The following is a 19,089-nucleotide window of genomic DNA, read 5'->3' as shown; positions in this document are numbered from 1 at the left end:
GAATAATCCGAGAGATCACACAGCCGAACGATCCTGTTCGAAAGATCTGAAATCACAGAAACTTGTTAACAATAAACAGACCACAATCGAAAGATCAACTACTGTTCGAAGGATCAACAGTACTCGAAGGATTACTGTTGAGTCTTGAACAATAATTTCGAAAGATTCAAGAACTCGAAGGATTCCCTTTTGAAAGATCCTTATCTTTCGAGTCAATCCCTATCTTTCGGACACTTATCTTTCGAATAGCTACCTTCCGAAGGATCACACTTGTTCGAATGATCAACAGTGTTCGAAGGATCACTGTTGACTTTCGAGCACTGGCTTCGAAAGACTCAAAATCTCGAAAGATTCACACTTGAAAGATCCTTATCTTTCGAGATAAAACAACTATCTTTCGAAAAGATTCCCTGATCGAAAGATATGTTTCGAACTTCGAAGGACTACTCGAAAGATGTTTATCTATCGAGCTGTCACTGATCGAAGGATTGTCTTTCGATGTCGAAGGATATCTTTCGATGTCGAAGGATATCTTTCGAATGAGCACTGACACACTGACACAGATGTGACGGGTTGGTGAAAAGGTGATTGGTTGGTAAGTCAACTTTCGGCAAAAGGGTATGGCAGGCTGACAACTTTCCCACCAACCACGATTTTGAAATAAAATATGCCAAAAATGGAAAACTTAACCCAGAAACCGGTGACCGGAACTTTAACCGGAATATTGCCGGAATTCACCAAATCACTCAAAAACAAGTTTTCAAGTTACCCAACCCCACTTTAAACACTCCCGGTTAGTTTAGACACGTTTTTACTCAAAGAAAATGCAAGAAAAACAAGTAAAAACAGGTGCAAAACCAAGTGTTTCAACACACCAAAACTTGTAAAAACCCGGTTTTAAACAAGGTTAAGAGCCTTAGCTCTGATACCACTTGTAGGTCCCTTTTCGCGGAGGATTACGAACCTAAAACCTTGTTATACAAACCTACTAGCGAGTGCGGAATCCAAGCTAGCAAGCAAACCGAGTTAGTAGCAAGTAGAGAAACAAACACACAAAGATTCACCGATTAACACTAGTCGTATTAATGCAATGAGGGTTCGGTTACAAGCTCAATGTTTACAGAAATGTTCTATAAACTCTCTAAGTGTGTGAGTGAGTTCTGGGCAGAATGCTCTCTAAGCATCTATCTCTCGGGTGTGTGAAAATGGCAGAACTCACGAACTCTCAACACATGCATGGGTATATATACCCAGCTCAGCAGGTCTGCTCGAAGGATTCGACAGATGGTCCGAAGGATCATCTGTCGACCACATGTTACACGAAAGATCAGCGTGGACCTCGAAGGATCATCCTTCGAGGTCTAATGGTCGAACCATGGTCGAACCATATCTTTCGATCACCTCGCAGGATCAGGTGTATCCTTCGAGGCTATCCTTCGATCAGAACATCTTTCAACTGTTGTCCAAGTCAAACCGGAGGATGGTTGACTTGGTCAACTTACAGACTACTAAGGACATCGTTTACATACAGACCCAATACAGACAAAGTACAGACACAAGTGCACCAACATGGTTAAGCAATTTACTGAGTCTGAATGATTAAGACTTCTAATCTAAGTTGGTCAGACATTTGCCTCTAAATGATTAATCATTACACTGGCTCTTAATGGTTCAGACCTCCTCTTACTGGTTCAACAATTAACCATTCAGAAGTTGCCAAACAACCCCTTAGATGAAATACGAGTTGTGACTTGTGAGGTGCAATTAGGGTTCTCAATGGCAAACGAATTGAAATAAGTTGGAATTTACACATTCAATTTGGTTATGTTAAAAAAAATATAAATTCAAATATGAATACCGAAATACTAAAACCAATTACTCCCTAACTTGATTCACAGAAATCTAAGCCGACTTGGTTCGACTTTTAGTCCAAATTACGAGTACAAACACCCTTGCTAATTTATCTTTTTAACGATGAATGTAGTAAAAAATAAAATAAAGGGTGAAATATTTTTATATATATTTATAAAATAAAAAATATACATAATAAGGAAAACTTAGATGTCATAAATATTTAATAGATTTATAGGAAACTATGGTGCTATTTGTGTTTTAAAAGTTAAATGTCTGCATTATGCGGATCACATCTGTAGAAATCTATAGAAGAAGAGGTGGATTGCAGCCTGTAAAAAGAAGGTTGTTTGTTTTTTAACGTATGTGGACCAAACCACTACCACCACCACATCTGCAAGAAGAAGATGGTGGTGTATGGATGGTGATGATGATAGATGGTGGTGGTGGGGGTGGGGGTGGGGTGGGAGAGGTTGGTGGCTATTGGACGGTGGTGGGTGGTGGACAATGGTGGTGGACGATGGTGGTGGTGATGTTGGACGGTGGTGGTGGGTGGTGGTGGGTGGTGGTGGTGGTGGTGGTGGTGGGTGGTGGATGATGGTGGTGGTGATGTTGGACGTTGGACGGTGGATGGTGGTGGTGGTGGTGGGTGGTGGGTGGTGGGTGGTGGGTGGTGGTGGTGTTTAACCCTATGCATATGCAGACCTTAGAATATCTTAGAAGTGGTTAGGCAAAATCTGCACCAAAAAGAGCTCGCATAAACATTTTTAATGAATTGTTTTTAGAAAAACAAACACTCTGCTAATTACAATGTCTGTGCGGCCTAAACAGAAGAGCCTATCCAGATTTAAAAAAAAAAATAAACATCACGTGTCTCTAATGTGAACCACATAAACTTACCTCAAAACTAACCCAAAAGCCAAAAGTTATTAATAAATACATTTGGATTCTTTGACACATTTTACAAGGCATTAAAAATTCAACGTCACTTTCACATGTCTATATATTTTTGTAAGCGTCAAAGCCCAACTATTGGGTACGCAATTCATGTTCGCGACTATAGACAACGTTCGTGACCTGGGCTGCACCAATTTGAAGGGAAACTCATTGCCCAAAAACCTACTGTGGTAAAATCCTGGCTCGCGTATGACATTTTGTCACTAACGAGACCTCAACCAGCGACCTCCCATAAAAAAAGTCACCGGGTACCACTAGAGCATTAGCCCTTTGTTGATTTTGTCTATAAATGTATACATGTTCAAGTCTAGCATTCCATTCATGCACACTATTAAGGGTAACTTATTAATGCTCTTAATCATATATTAAAGCATGTCAATATCTTCATCTGTTTCAGCCCTTAATAAAAGTTTTAAGCAAAACCTTGTTCGCAACACGGTGAACTTCAGTCCTAGCATATGGGGAGATCAATTTCTCATATATAATGAGGTTTTGTGACTTTTATATCACTACTTTCTAATTATGATATGAATTAGAGCAATTTGATTTGGTTGGCATTTTTTTAACTAGCTGTTTCTATTGTTTGTGTAGAGAAAGGATGTTGATAGTGAGTAGTGAGGAGCAACTGGATAGGGAACTAAAAGAGAAAGTGCGGAAAGAGCTCCTGATCGAAGGATCAACAGGACCTACACAGCATATGAAGTTACTAGAACTTATCGATGTGGTCCAACGCCTTGGTGTAGCATATCATTTTGAAGACGAAATTGAGGAATGTTTAACGCATATTTATGTTACCTACGGGGATAAGTGGACCAACGAGAATAACCTCGAAAGCACTTCACTGTGGTTCAGACTCCTACGACAACAAGGCTTCAATGTTTCAAGTGGTATTGTATTGTTTGCAACTAATTATTTATATGTTTTCAAATAGGTTAAATGCAAAGAGTTGGCTAGAGTGAAACAAGTTAAACTGATCTAAAGAGGCTCAATATTGTGAAAACAAATATGAAAATTTTAAAAAGGTATTTTCAAGTTAACGACTAACCAACTCATACTAAAAAGACTGGTTTACCCCTACCCCATCGGCTAACATGTATGCCGATATCCATTTGTTACCTCTATTGTAGAGTATGAGATCCATGCTTTAAAATTTTTTCTTCTTTTTGTATAGGAATATTCTACAAGTACAAGAACGAAAATGGTAATTTTCTGGAGTCCTTGAGAGACGATATTCACGGTATGCTTTCTTTGTACGAAGTAACGTACATGAGGGTGGAAGGTGAAGAAGTTCTAGACGAAGCCCTCAAGTTTACAAAATACCATCTTGGAAATATAATCCAGAAACACATTTGTAGTAACGACGCTTCTCTTGAAACTCAAATATATCAAGTGCTGCAACAACCACTTCGAAAAAGATTGACACGGCTAGAGGCATTGCGTTACATACCAATCTACCAACAACAAGATTCCTGTAATGACGACTTACTAACACTTGCAAAGTTAGATTTCAATTTGCTCCAAGAATTGCACCGAAAAGAGCTTAGCCAAATTAGCAAGTAAGTGTATTAAAACAAGACTACTATTATAGTCCAGTATAAGGCCCGAAATGGCAAGTACATTTGAAAAACAAAACTTTATTAAAGAAATTTAATTTATAACATCAACTTGGTTAAATGAAATAAACTAATTGTACATTTATGGTTCGTTGTTAATCATGAGTAAGGGTGTTCAACGAATCAGATAACGAATTTCGAATTAAGAGAATCAAATTTATATATGAATTCATAGGGAGATTGTAGGTCCGTGTTTCGGGATGGATTCCGTGATTTTCATGATAATGTTCAAAGATGGAAGAGATAAGAGAGGATAAACATAACAAACTTTGTATTAATCCGGTAGTAAACATTACAAGTCGGCCCGATTACATGGAAACCGAACTAATACCAAAGAAGTATACATCCAGGGAGAAATCAAGTGGTGATTTCTCCCGGTGAGGACTCAAACCTCCTATCACTCTCTAGCACACACTTGTGCTCTCACTCTTGTGTTGCAAATGACAAGGTGTTGGTATTTATACCAAACACAGGTTGCACGGTCGAAGGATTAAACTGACTGTCGATAGATCATCTGTCGACCATCCAGCTTTCGAAAGATACACACATACCTCGAAGGATGCCATATCCTTCGAGGTCCATCTTCAACCTTCGATGGATATCTTTCGAGCTCATCGAAGGATACACAATCCTTCGATGTCTTATCCTTCGACACCAACATTAAACAACCATAATTTGTCTTGCAACCACACACGGTCAACCGAATAACCCTCTCGTTTGACCACTTCAAACGAGCGGGTCTATACACGTTCGATAGACCGTTTCACTAACTATTACAAATTCAGCGTAAAATAATAACTAATCTATTCGACAAGCATCGGACACAAAATCTGCATCAACAAATTCCCCCTTGTCCGTTGCTGTCGAATGCTGAAAATGCAACTGCAATCATCGATCTTCAGTCAAGTAATCATCTTCTCTGTGTAAACAAATTCCCCCTTGACCGATGATCCAGGTAAGTAGTATCTTGATGCTCATTGTATAATATTTCCCCCTCAGAGTGCGCGCATCCGAGTTGAGTGTTGTGCAATTTCCTCAAAGGACTCAATTGACCGATCTTCCGCTGATCTTCCAATACTCCAACCGGCATTTGATAAGGGTTCCATTCTTTAACAACTGCATCAAGTCTTGATCTTCAAGCGTCTGTACAAAACATTCCACGCAGAACCGTTTGTATCACCTGAAAATCACAACCTCTACCACCTGTGATTGCGTTTAGAAATTTACCGAAGAAATTCAACATTTGAAAATTTTTATCCCCCCATTTCTTTGGTAAGATCTCTAAACCTTAACAGATTCTTTCCACTTCAAAGAAACTGTCGTCAAATGTTCACCAATTCCCTCCACTGAGCGGAACTGTCATCAATCTTCATTGAATGTTCTCGGTTCCGAAAATTCACGAACATGACTTTCTTCTTTGCATAAACTAGTTGAATAAGAACGTCCCCTGGTACCCCGTAGGATCTGACTTGTATCCCCCCAAAGACCAAAGTCTTTGTGAACTCGTTAGGACCGGTATAGACGTTCCAGGTTCATACGTACGTCTTCAAATGCGAGAATATGACAATAAACAAAATCCTTTCGAACATTTCCGAATAACCGGTAACAATCATAAATACTGATGCGCGGAAGCGAACATATCGTGTTGTTTTTGGCCCATAATAGTCGCGTTACCATTTTTGCCATTGCATCGGTAACCGTGACTACCCCACAATTTTTCAAACATCAAGTTTTCATCATCTCTTGTTTTCATCATGCTGCATCACCCCGCGCGCTCCCAAATTCATACTAATTTTGACGTTGACATTTAGAAGCGCGGTTCAAATCATCTTCGCGAACACCCGACCCCACTCTGCATCAAAAACCTTTGTTCCAATGGATCCCTTTTTTTTTTTTTTTTAATATTTGCCCAAAATTTCACACCAAATGGGCCCAATAGAAAAATCTAGCAAAATATAACTTTAGGCGCTAGATTTTCACTTTGATACACCTTGTGTGGACGCGACTCAGCTCGGTTCGACTCGGTTTTGACACGGTTAGATCCGGCTCAAGCCCGACGTCACGACATTCCTCCGTCGTGCGCCCCAGAGCTCGACACGCGAAGCACGGACCGCCGCAAGCAAAGTCCCGTTTACACATCATCATGACATCATCATGATGATGTCATGATGATGTAATAACATTGACTAAATGGAAGTTGTCAACAAAACAAGTAATCTGGGCCGTAATTCTTTCAACTTGGGCCGTAACTTGTTTATGGACTTTGACTATTAATTGGGCATTATATAAAATTGATCCTTCGAAATTGGAAAAGATGATCCTTGGGCGGTGCCTTGGGAGGTGATCCTTGGGCGGTGACCACCAACAATACACAACAAGTTCATTGGTCACTTTGGCGGTGCACAGCAATCATCAAAATATCAATTGGATTATTGAGACGGTGGAAATGGCGGTGCACATGGGCATTGCATTGGGCCGTGAACACCAATCAAATATCTAGCAGATTACATCTTTCGAAATTGTTTATTTGGAATAATGTTAATCTTTCGAAGAACAGATGAATCTGATCCTTCAAAAGGAAGGGATGACCCTTCGAAAACATTTAGAGCCTTTCGAAATCTGTGCAGGTGACCCTTCGAGATCTGTTGATCTTTCGAAGTTGTCGGTGAGGAAGACCCTTCGAGGAAAAAGGAATGACCCTTCGAGAATTTTGATGATATTTCAAAGTACTGTTTGGATCTGACAACAGATGACCTTTCGGAAAAGAGTGACCTTTCGAATTTTTAGGGTGACCCTTCGACAAGATAAATGATCCTTCGAAGTTCTTTACTGATCTTTCGAAGGAAAAACAACATCCTTCGAAATATGAAGCTGATATGAACATCAAGAACACAGCAACTGTTCAAATCTGCAGATTTATGAAAACACTTTGTAAACGATTTTTGATGAAGGAAACTTGAAGATTTAGGAGAAAAACATAAAACCCAACACTCGTTTTATCACAGATCTGAATATTCGGGTCCAGATCTGAGTTTTTCTCATTTTCACCATTTTTACATCTTGAACAAAAACCCACAAAAATCACAGATCTAGAGCACATGTGACTTAGTAAACGGTTAGTTTTACTAAATCGGGCACCATGGCTCTGATACCAATTGTAGGTCCGTGTTTCGGGATGGATTCCGTGATTTTCATGATAATGTTCAAAGATGGAAGAGATAAGAGAGGATAAACATAACAAACTTTGTATTAATCCGGTAGTAAACATTACAAGTCGGCCCGATTACATGGAAACCGAACTAATACCAAAGAAGTATACATCCAGGGAGAAATCAAGTGGTGATTTCTCCCGGTGAGGACTCAAACCTCCTATCACTCTCTAGCACACACTTGTGCTCTCACTCTTGTGTTGCAAATGACAAGGTGTTGGTATTTATACCAAACACAGGTTGCACGGTCGAAGGATTAAACTGACTGTCGATAGATCATCTGTCGACCATCCAGCTTTCGAAAGATACACACATACCTCGAAGGATGCCATATCCTTCGAGGTCCATCTTCAACCTTCGATGGATATCTTTCGAGCTCATCGAAGGATACACAATCCTTCGATGCCTTATCCTTCGACACCAACATTAAACAACCATAATTTGTCTTGCAACCACACACGGTCAACCGAATAACCCTCTCGTTTGACCACTTCAAACGAGCGGGTCTATACACGTTCGATAGACCGTTTCACTAACTATTACAAATTCAGCGTAAAATAATAACTAATCTATTCGACAAGCATCGGACACAAAATCTGCATCAACAGAGATGATCAAATAGGAAGTTTAGTTTGGCTAGAAAGATAGAAATCAATAGGATTATGACATGTGACAAAATTTAAAAATAAAGGGGAAGAGTATTTTAGTCAATTTTATCCAATCTTTTCCTTTCTTCTCTCCTTGTAACTTCAAAACCCACCATTTTCAAAACTCGTCATCTTCAATCTTTTCTTCCCTAGATCTAAAGAAACAAGATCCGTATAGTTCACCCCACCTCCACACCACCACCACCACTCCACCACCCACCCCTCCACCACTGTTTCGCTCTGTCACCATCATGAGGCCTCAGATCCAGTGCCGCCGCAGTCTCCTGTTAAGATGGTCCCACCATGAAAGAAAAATAAAGGCAATCTGATTGAGTTCTACAGATTGAGTTTTGAGGGAAAGGATAGAAATGGTGGCAATTTCTCTAGTCAAGAATCCTCTCATTTTATAATCAACTAACATCTATGGTTATCCAGTATCATTTTTATCTAGAAGAACTTATACTTACATCCATTGTTATCCAGTATCATTTTTATCTAAAAGAACTAATACGCGTTGTCTTAAACTGAAAATTTGGTTGATTTTTGGTAATTTATAAAATGTAATGGTTTCAGTTATATTATTGTTTTATGCATAGGTGAAAACATCACGTTATATTATTCATTTTCATAACAAGTGGGTTGATTTTTGGTAATTTTGTAAAACGCAATGCTTCAATTATATCATTTGTTTTATGCACAAGTTACAACAACCGGCACTGAGAATTTGGGTGCCCAGTTCGAGCTCGAAAAAATGTGCCCTTAGGCCTTAACGAAATTGGGTATTGGACTCGCTAAAGGTCCAAACCTAATGTCAAAGGGGTTAATAACTAATCTAAACTATAAGAATAGTTTTGTAACAGGACCTATGTTGATGTTTCTATGGGTGTACGCTATTAAAAAATATTTTACATATATATATATATATATATAGTGGAGAGTTCAAATGAGAAGAAATTTTTTGTAAGAAGAAAAAAGAAGAAATTTCAACCAATAAAAATCCTTCATTTTACTTCATTTAATATAAGTATTTAATGTTACTATAAGGGTAATATGGTAAACCTACAAAGATCATTAATTAGTAGTATTCATCTTTAATAGCTAACTACATTAAAATTTGTAACTTATCTTCAAAATATATATTTTTTCAAAAAAATAAAATAAAATAATTTAAAGTGTAGGATAAATTACAATGTGTATATGACAAAATTACGGGTTGTGTAGGATAAATTTCAACATGTGTAGGGTCAATTCCGAAAGGTGTATGGTAACTTTTGATGTGTGTAGTAAAAAAACATTAGTGTGAAGGATGATAGTTTTTATGACTAATTAATTAGTTAAAGATGATAATAAATGAGATAAATGAAAAATTATTTAATGTTTTACAGTTATACCCTTTGTTCTTTTTCTTCTCAATTAATTTTTCTTCTCAAATGAACCTTCCCATATATATATATCGGGTTTTTATCAAAAAAAAAAAAAAAACGTGCCCCTGGAAGTATCGAGAGCCCTGGCCGGTGGTCCTCCCCGCCCACCCCAGAGCCGGCCATGCCTACTGCTACTTATATTATTCTTTTTTCATAAGTTATTCTTAAAGCAAAGTTTCAATCATTGAAAAGTGGATTAGTTTGTGGGAATTTCTAAAACGCAGTTATTTTGATTATGGAAAATGTCAATATTTTCAGTTCTATATTGTTTTCCATAGGTAAAAAACACCTAGCCGTCAAACATGACATTGTTATACGCATTTTACTATTTCTAATGTATATTTCTAAAACGCAATAACACATCTAGTTTATCACTTTTTTTTTGTATTGTGTTTTATAAAAACACTAAATCATTGTGTTTTATTTCATTGCTTTTATAACACAATGATAAAATTGTGTTTTAGAAAAAATACATTTTATTGTGTTTTTGGTCCATTGCATTTTAGAAAAAAAAAACACATGTTTTTGTGTTTTTTCTCAATTGCGTTTTAGGAAAAAACACATTTTGTTGTGTTTTTTGTTCATTGCATTTTAGGAAAACATATTTTATTATGTTTTTGGTCTTTTGTGTTTTACGAAAAACATTTTTTTTTGTGCTTTTTATCCATTGCGTTTTAGAAAAAAAAGATATATTTTTTTGTGTTTTCTGGCCATTACGTTTTAGAAAAAAGACATTACTTTGTGTTTTCTGGCCATTGCGTTTTACAAAATTTCTTTGTGTTTTTCAGCCTTTGGGTTTTACAAATAACACACTTCTTTTGTTTTTAGTCTATTGCGTTTTAGAAAAAAACATTTTGTTTTGTGTTTTTAATCCATTTCGTTTTAGAAAAGACACTTTTTTGTGTTTTTTTGTCAATTGCGTTTTAGAAAGAACACTTTCTTTTGTGTTTTTGATTCATTGTGTTTTAGAAAAAAAAACAATTTCTTTTGTATTTTTTGTCCATTGCATTTTAGAAAGAATACTTTCTTTTGTGTTTTTTGTTTATTTCCTTTTAGAAAAAAATCATTTTTTGTGTTTTTGTCAATTGCGTTTTAGACATCTGGGTAATAGATTTTTTTTTTCAAAAGTATAGCAATAGTGTGCTCGTTTTAAAGATAAAAAATGTTCGTTTTTATGGTGCATTTTTTATAAAAATAATGTAGTACAAAAAAGTTATTAACGTTTTAAAAAATGGGAGGGAATTGTAGGAGAGAGAAACTATTGACTTTGGATGGACTAGAATACCTCAAATTAACCAACCCAGGTGCATTCTTCTTTTTGTTCAATCTCCCTCATTCAATCTTAGCCCTTGATTAGTTAGTAGATGGTCAGGATTACTTTCTAGCCTTCCTACCTAAATAAACTTTCTAGTATATCTTGACCCTGAATTCGTATTCAATTTAGATTTGATTTAGTCGATTCGATCTGATTCGTATTTGAAACTCAAATTCGAATTGAATTTGATTTTGATTTAATTATAATTCACACTAAACAATAAATTATTTTACTTTTATTTTTGAAACTACTACAATCTAATTATTTATAACTTAAATAAAATACTAATTTATAAAATTGATAAACTATCAATATGTCAAAAGACCAAAATTTAGAATTGAAGTTAGGTTAGTTACTTGTAGCAATTAAGTTAATAAAAAAATTTAGAAACAAGTAGTATGTATTATTTATCATTTAGTCTTGGTAATGTTATATGGACTTATCTTTATTGATGCAATTTATATTTTTGCCCAAATTTAGAAGTTATATGTGTGTATGTATTAACGAAATCAAATTATATGTATAAATTGAATTTGAATTTCGAACCGAAATGGATTGAAAATCATAAATTCATATTCTATTTGAATACATTCGAATACGAAACGAATTGAATTCTATTATTTTAAATTGAATTCGAATCTTGATTATCAATTTCTATTTCAATTTTTTGGAATCCGAATCGAATTCTAAATACCACTATAATCATAAGGGTAAGGTTAATTTTAATCTAGCAATATAGCATATGGGCTATCCACATGAGCTCACATTTTGTGTATGTGTCTACATGGTGGAAGAATTTGCATGTGCTGAACAAACTACTTTCTGCTCGGGATAGAATAGTCAAAGGTTACTTTTGGATATTGGCGGTCTATTTTGAGCCTCAACATTCCGAATCAAGGATTTTTCTGATGAAAATTTGCAATCTACAAGTCATTTTGGATGACACATACGATAATTATGGTACTTATGAAGAACTCCAGATCTTTACTAAAGCCATTCAAAAGTAGGTGGTAACTAACAATTAACTTATATTCATACATGCAAAAAGTTCTCAAAGTTTATTGGTTATTGTGAATGACTCGCATAGATGGTCGATAAGTTGCATGGATATGCTTCCTGAATACATGAAACTCATATATCAAGAAATTCTCAATGTTTACAAAGAAGCTGAAGATTTGCTAGAGAAGAAGGGAAATACATATCGTTTATGTTATACAAAACAGATGGTACATCATATACAACCTGTTTGATCTTTATAGTTCGTTTGTTTTGTTTTATAAACTATCACATTCTTGCCTTCAAAAACATGAAATCTAGTTAATGTGCCAATTGCTCGTTCATTTGGAATTTAGGTTAAAGAGTACACTCAAAATCTCTTGATTGAAGCTAAATGGGTAAACCAGAGGTATATCCCAACCTTTGAAGAATATATGTCCGTTGCCATAGTATATGTTGGCTACCCATTGATGATCATGTTGTCTTAAATTCACCGGGATGATTTGGTTACCGAGGACACATTTAAATGGTTGTCTAACTATCCTCCTATTGTCAAAGCTTCATCTTTGATTTTTAGACTCATGGATGATATTGCCACGCGTAAGGTATGCGAAACTTCAAGTTTCATTTTGTGAATATTCAAAAGAGAATATATAACTATGGGAAGCAATTAAGTTGTAGTAATTTTAAATTAACATCGCAGGATGAACGAGAAAGAAACCATCTAGCTTCGAGTGTCGAATGCTACATGAAGCAATACGAGGTCTCAAAGGAGCACACACATGAGTTATTCTCAAAGCTAATCGAAGATAATTGGAAAGTTATTAATAAGGAGTCTCTAAGGCCTACACACATACCTATCAATTTTGTAAGTGTTTGTGATATCCTTATAGAGGTGGTGACAATTTTACTCATGCCGGGAAAGAAATGATTGGCTACATTAAATCACTTCTTGTTACTCCCATAAGTGTTTAATATATAATGCATATGTAATAATCAAATCATGCTTAGCAAATGTTTATGTGTAAGTTATTATACCGACTTTGTGTTATTATTATCGGATAAGTTCGTGCACGTGTAGTATTTGATACATATGTAACAAACAAGTAATATGTGTGGTTTGAGTTATTATTGTCGTAGAAGTTTATTGATCTATAATATGTAACTATTGTGTTTCCCCATGCGTTGCGGCGGGCATTGGTTGGTACCCGTTAGGTTCTTTACAGTAGTAGGCACTTATCATAGCAACCAAATAAGATATACTCAAGAAGGATCGACAATAAAAGATAATAATGAATTCTAACCAATTCCTTAGTCTAGAGTCATGACTATGACCGCTTGTGTAGAAGGAAGGCAAACAACAAACTACGCTGACTTTGCATTTCTTTTGTTATTGGCAAGAACTTTATGCCACGTGAAATCCATTGGTCTTTGTATATCGATAAGCAATTATATCCACCTTTTATAAAACAAAAAAGAATACTAGTGACTATATTTTGATCCTTAAATATGCAAGTGTCCTTAATCCTTAATTTTGACAAACTTGTTTTATGATTAAATCGATTAGAAAGATACGAAGATAGAATTATAATATTAATTTTTAACTACAAATGTTGTAAAACCAGAAAAGAAAATTCAAGAGTCTAGTATAGACTCCGGAAAATTATATTCTGAATTGTCCTCTGAACCAGTTTTGTTTCTTTGGCTGGTATATTTTTTTATAAGAAATTGACATAAGAAAAGCTGATGTGGCAGCTATCCAGGCTAGTTAACAATGTCTTTCTTATGTCATTATTGCATCATAAAGCTTAATATTTTCATTTTTTAAATAATATTTAATCTATTTAGAATACAAAAAATCCCTTCAGCAAAGGTTTCATTAAAATGGAGGGTAATTTGAAATTTAAAACTCATAGGGATATGTATTATGCATTTAATGCCCAAATCCTTCAATCTGTCTGTCTCTTTGCAATCTCAGTTCAAAATTTGAATTAAAGCACATAAAAAGAGAGTTAAGAGAGAGACGAGTTGGCACTACATCTCCTCCCAGTCTCTTCCAGTTCTGTCTCCATCCCATATTCAAAATTCATACCATCTACATATATAACATACATGATTCTGGCTCCACATTCAAATTTCAATTCATCTCTCTCTCTCATATGCAGAGAGAGCAACCTCTCTCTCTCTCTCTCAAATGCAGAGCTCCCATGATTCAGCCGGTTATCTCCGATTATGGATCTTTGTTCGAACATTTACTGATTTTGTTTACACATCATCGTTCCAATATCATCGTTCCAACATCATCGTTCCAATGAAGCTTCCAATCACACATCAACGTTCCAACAAAGTTTTTCCAACATAGTTGAAAGCGATGCAGTTAATGCGGAAAAATATCGGTTAACGGTCAAGGACTGAGATATCGCTTATTGCGGTGTGATATCGGTGGGATATCGGTAATTTATAATATCATGCATAAAAATGTATATATTCATACCTAGAAGTCTAGAACCTATATAATATTAATAGAAAAATAAAGAAGTGTTCATCAAGATTAACCAAGGCACCCGATTCTTCATTTGTTCATCATAGCTTAAAACACTAAAATCCGATTGAAGCATAGGAGCTTGGAGGGACGATTAGGGTTCATCAGACAACATCAGTAGTCGTGTTAAGTGTTTGAAGTGTGATAAAGGTTATAATATATGGGCCAAAAAAGCATAAAAGTACTGAGAAAGAACTAGGCTTTGTATTTTGTTGGCAGCCCATTAAGAAAAACATAAAAATCTGGCCTACCGATTTTCTCACCGATATGACCGAGATAAGAATATCAAAATATCGATGATATCTCGGTAAATATCACTGATATTCTCGCTACCGGGATTTATACCGATTTTCTGATCCTGTTTCAGCAGCAGTTGTGTGATAAACTCTTCTGCATTGTTCTTGAAACCAGATGGAGGAGAGTAGGGGACTTCATCAAGCAATCCAAGAATTCCCTCTCAAAGTCCTTCAATTTCGTCACCAAAGCCTTAGAATTTCTAAAAAAGAATGATTTGTGGTAGAAAAATAGTCAAATAAAGAACAATCTAAAAGTGCATGATTTGTGGTAGAAAAAATAGTCAAAAGAGAACAATTTTTGAACTTGTATGAAACAAAACAATAAAAGAGTCATCTTAATTAAAGGTCAAGAGATGATTTTGCTATTCAGATAACCACTGTGGATGATGAATGATGATGATGAACTGTATCTAACGTGAACAAAATTTCCTCAAAATTAACCCGAAAGGCCAAAAGTTAAAAAGTCCAATTTGGATTCTTTGACACATTTCACACGCCACTGAAAATTTAATGTCACATTAACATACTTCTCTCTATATATACATGTTAAAATCTAGCGAACACTTTTAAGGTAACTTATTAACGCTCTTAACCATATTAAAGTATGTCTATTTCTTCATCTCCTTCAGCCCTTTGCCATAACAAAAGTTTGAAGAAGGAAGTTATTCGCAACATGGTGACCTTCAGTCCTAGCATATGGGGAGATCAATTTCTCATATATAGTGAGGTTTGTGGCTTTTATATCACTACTTTTTAATAATAATATGAATTAGAGTAAGTGATTCGGGTTGGCATTTTTTAACTATTTGGTTCGTCTGTCTGTTTGTCGGTGTAGAGAAAGGATCTTGCTTGTGAGGAGCAACAGGCTAGGGAACTAAAAGAGAATGTAAGGAAAGTGCTAGTGATCAAAGGATCAACAGAACCTACACATCATATGAAATTATTGGAATTTATTGATTCGGTCCAACGCCTTGGTTTAGCTTATCATTTTGAAGATGAAATTGAGGAATGCTTAAAGCATATTTATCTTACGTATGGGGATGAGTGGATCAACGGGAATGACCTCCAAGGCACTTCACTTTGGTTCAGACTTCTGCGACAACAAGGCTTCAATGTTTCAAGTGGTATTGTATTGTTTGCAAGTAGTTATTTATATGTTTACAAATAGATTAAATGCAAAGAGTTGGCAAGAGTGAAACAAGTCAGACTGATCTAAAGAGGCTCAAAGTTGCCGGTGCATATATTATGTGTGTGCAAGTTTCAGAACTAGATTGTTTTACATCGATAATATCGTTTTTCTCTATAATTAACATAATATTTTGTGAAAACATGAAGGAAAATTTAAAAAAGGTATTTGCACGTTAACTCAGTCACTCGACTAACCAACCCACTAAAAAGACCGGTTTATCCCTAACCCATCGGCTTACTTGTATGCGAATATCCATGTGTTACCTCTACTGTATAATATGACATATATGCTTTAAATTTGTTTTCTTATTTTTGTATAGGAATATTCTACAAGTACAAGAATGAAAATGGTAATTTTCTGGAGTCCTTGAGAGACGATATTCACGGTATGCTTTCTTTGTATGAAGCAACGTACATGAGGGTGGAAGGTGAAGAATTTCTAGACGAAGCCCTCGAGTTTACAAAATACCATCTTGGAAATATAATCAAGAAACACATTTGTAGTAACGACACTTCTCTGGAAACTCAAATATCTCAAGCACTACAACAACCTCTTCGAAAAAGATTGCAACGGCTAGAAGCATTGCGTTACATACCAATCTACCAACAACAAGATTCCCGTAATGACGACTTACTAACACTTGCTAAGTTAGATTTCAATTTGCTCCAAGAATTGCACCGAAAAGAGCTTAGCCAAGTTTGCAAGTAAGTGTATTAAAAACAAGACTACTTTTGATTTATTTCTTTTACATAGTACTATTATAGTCCAGTGTAAGGCCCGAAATGGTAATTCCAAAAAATAAGTAGACCGGTCGAGTTAATAAATATCATTATAAATGGTAACTTTGTTTGAAAAAACTTTATTAAACAAATTTAACTATAACACAAAGTTAAATGAAATGAACTAATTGTACGTTTTAGTGTACGTTGTTAATCATAATGGTAAGGTTAATTTTAATCAAGCTTTCGTATAGCATGGGTTATCCTCATAACTGACATTTTGGGTGTCTAGATGGTGGAAGGATTTCGACGCGTTGACTAAACTACCTTATTCTCGGGATAGAACAGTGGAAGGTTACTTTTGGATATTGGCGGTCTACTTCGAGCCTCAACATTCTGAATCAAGGATTTTTCTGATTAAAATGTGCAATCTAATAGTCCTTTTGGATGACACGTACGATAATTATGGTACTTATGAAGAACTCGAGATATTTACTAAAGCTATTCAAAAGTAGGTGGTAACTAACAATTAACTTATATTCATACATGCAAAAAGTTCCCAAAATTTATTGGTTTTTGTGAATGACTTGCATAGATGGTCGATAAGTTGCACGGATATGCTTCCTAAATACATGAAACAGATATATCATGAAATTCTCAATGTTTACAAAGAAGCTGAAGATTTGCTAGAGAAGAAGGGAAATACATATCGTTTATGTTATACAAAAGAGATGGTACATAATATACAACCTGTTTGATCTTTATAATTCGTTTGTTTTGTCTTATAAACTATAATATTCTTGCCTTTAAAAACATAAAATCTAGTTAATGTGCCAGTTGCTCGTTCATTTGGAATTTAGGTTAAAGAGTACACTCGAAATATCTTACTTGAAGCTAAATGGGCAAACGAGAGGTATATTCCAACCTTTGAAGAACATATGTCTGTTGCCATAGTCTCTGTTGGCTACCCCTTGATCATCATGTTGTCTTATGTTCACCGGGATGATTTGGTTACCGAGGATACATTTAAATGGTTGTCTAACTATCCTCCTATTGTCAAAGCTTCATCTTTGATTTTTAGACTCATGGATGATATTGCCACGCGTAAGGTATGTGAAACTTCAAGATTCATTTTGTGAATACTCAAAAGAGAATATAAAACTATGGGAAGCAGTTAAATTGTAGTAATTTTAAATTAAAATCACAGGACGAACAAGAAAGAAACCATGTAGCTTCGAGTGTCGAATGCTACATGAAGCAATACGAGGTCTCAAAGGAGCACACACATGAGTTATTCTCAAAGATAATCGAAGATAATTGGAAAGTTATTAATAAGGAGTCTCTAAGGCCTACACACATACCCGGACCTTTACTTATGTCTCCTATCAATTTTGTACGTGTTTGTGATATCCTTTACAGAGGTGGTGACAATTTTACTCATGCCGGGAAAGAAATGATTGGCTACATTAAATCACTTCTTGTTACTCCCATAAGTGTTTAATATATAATGCATATGTAATAATCAAATCATGCTTAGCAAATGTTTTTGTGTAAGTTATTATACTGACTTTGTGTTATTATTATCGGATAGGTTCGTGCACGTGTAGTATTTGATACATATGTAACAAATAAGTAATAAGTGTGGTTTGAGTTATTATTGTCGTAGAAGTTTATTGATCTATAATATGTAACTATTGTGATTCGCCATGCGTTGCGGCGGGCATTGGTTGGTACCCGTTAGGTTCTTTACAGTAGTAGGCACCAGTGGCGGACTTAAAGTGGTATTAGGGTTAGCACGGGCTACCCCTCAACCATGTCTACGTAGTGTAAAAACACTCCTTAACTTCATTTCGGTAGTGTAAAAATACCACTCAACTTCGTTTCCGTTATATAAGGATACCCCTGATCCAAAAAAAAAATTAGGATACCCCTAACCTTTTGGGATAGTTTCGAAACTGGTAGGCACTTAGCATACCAACCAAATAAGATATACTCAAGAAGGATCGACAATAAAAGAAAATAATGAATTCTAACCAATTCCTTAGTCTAGAGTCATGACTATGACCGCTTGTGTAGAAGGAAGGCAAACAACAAACTACGCTGACTTTGCATTTCTTTTGTAATTGGAAAGAACTTTATGCCACGTGAAATCCATTGATCTTTGTATATCGATAAGCAATTATATCCACCTTTTAAAAAACAAAAAAGAATACTAGTGACCATATTTTGATCCTTACATATGTAAGAGTCCTGAATCCTTAATTTTGACAAACTTGTTTTACGATTAACTCGATTAGAAAGATACGAAGATATAATTATAATATTAATTTT

General features: G+C 35.5%; 1 protein-coding gene and 1 pseudogene across 1 annotated transcript; both read left to right on the top strand.

Moving 5' to 3' along the window:
- Positions 1–3,063: 3,063 nt before the first annotated feature.
- Positions 3,064–12,987, top strand: LOC110921801 (annotated as a pseudogene).
- A 2,217-nt stretch (positions 12,988–15,204) lies between these two features.
- Positions 15,205–18,436, top strand: LOC110921799 ((E)-beta-farnesene synthase). The gene is made up of 7 exons (XM_022166144.2): positions 15,205–15,577; positions 15,686–15,974; positions 16,359–16,743; positions 17,051–17,269; positions 17,354–17,492; positions 17,619–17,867; positions 17,966–18,436. The coding sequence occupies exons 1-7, from the start codon at positions 15,455–15,457 to the stop codon at positions 18,257–18,259; spliced, it is 1,698 nt and encodes a 565-aa protein (XP_022021836.1). The 5' UTR covers positions 15,205–15,454; the 3' UTR covers positions 18,260–18,436.
- The last annotated feature ends 653 nt before the right edge of the window (positions 18,437–19,089 follow it).

This window comes from Helianthus annuus, chromosome 17 (assembly GCF_002127325.2).
Source record: "Helianthus annuus cultivar XRQ/B chromosome 17, HanXRQr2.0-SUNRISE, whole genome shotgun sequence".
NCBI classification, from domain to species: domain Eukaryota; kingdom Viridiplantae; phylum Streptophyta; class Magnoliopsida; order Asterales; family Asteraceae; genus Helianthus; species Helianthus annuus.
Note: the sequence above shows the minus strand (reverse complement) of the source record. Positions and strands in the feature narration are given on the sequence as shown.

Bases quoted from the DNA above. Each gene is read 5' to 3' on its own strand.
- LOC110921799 (XM_022166144.2), top strand. From the start codon at position 15,455: ATGTCTATTTCTTCATCTCCTTCAGCCCTTTGCCATAACAAAAGTTTG. The intron at 16,744-17,050 runs GTAAGTGTATTA...TTGGGTGTCTAG, and splicing joins GAGCTTAGCCAAGTTTGCAA to ATGGTGGAAGGATTTCGACG. The intron at 17,270-17,353 runs GTAGGTGGTAAC...TGACTTGCATAG, and splicing joins TTTACTAAAGCTATTCAAAA to ATGGTCGATAAGTTGCACGG.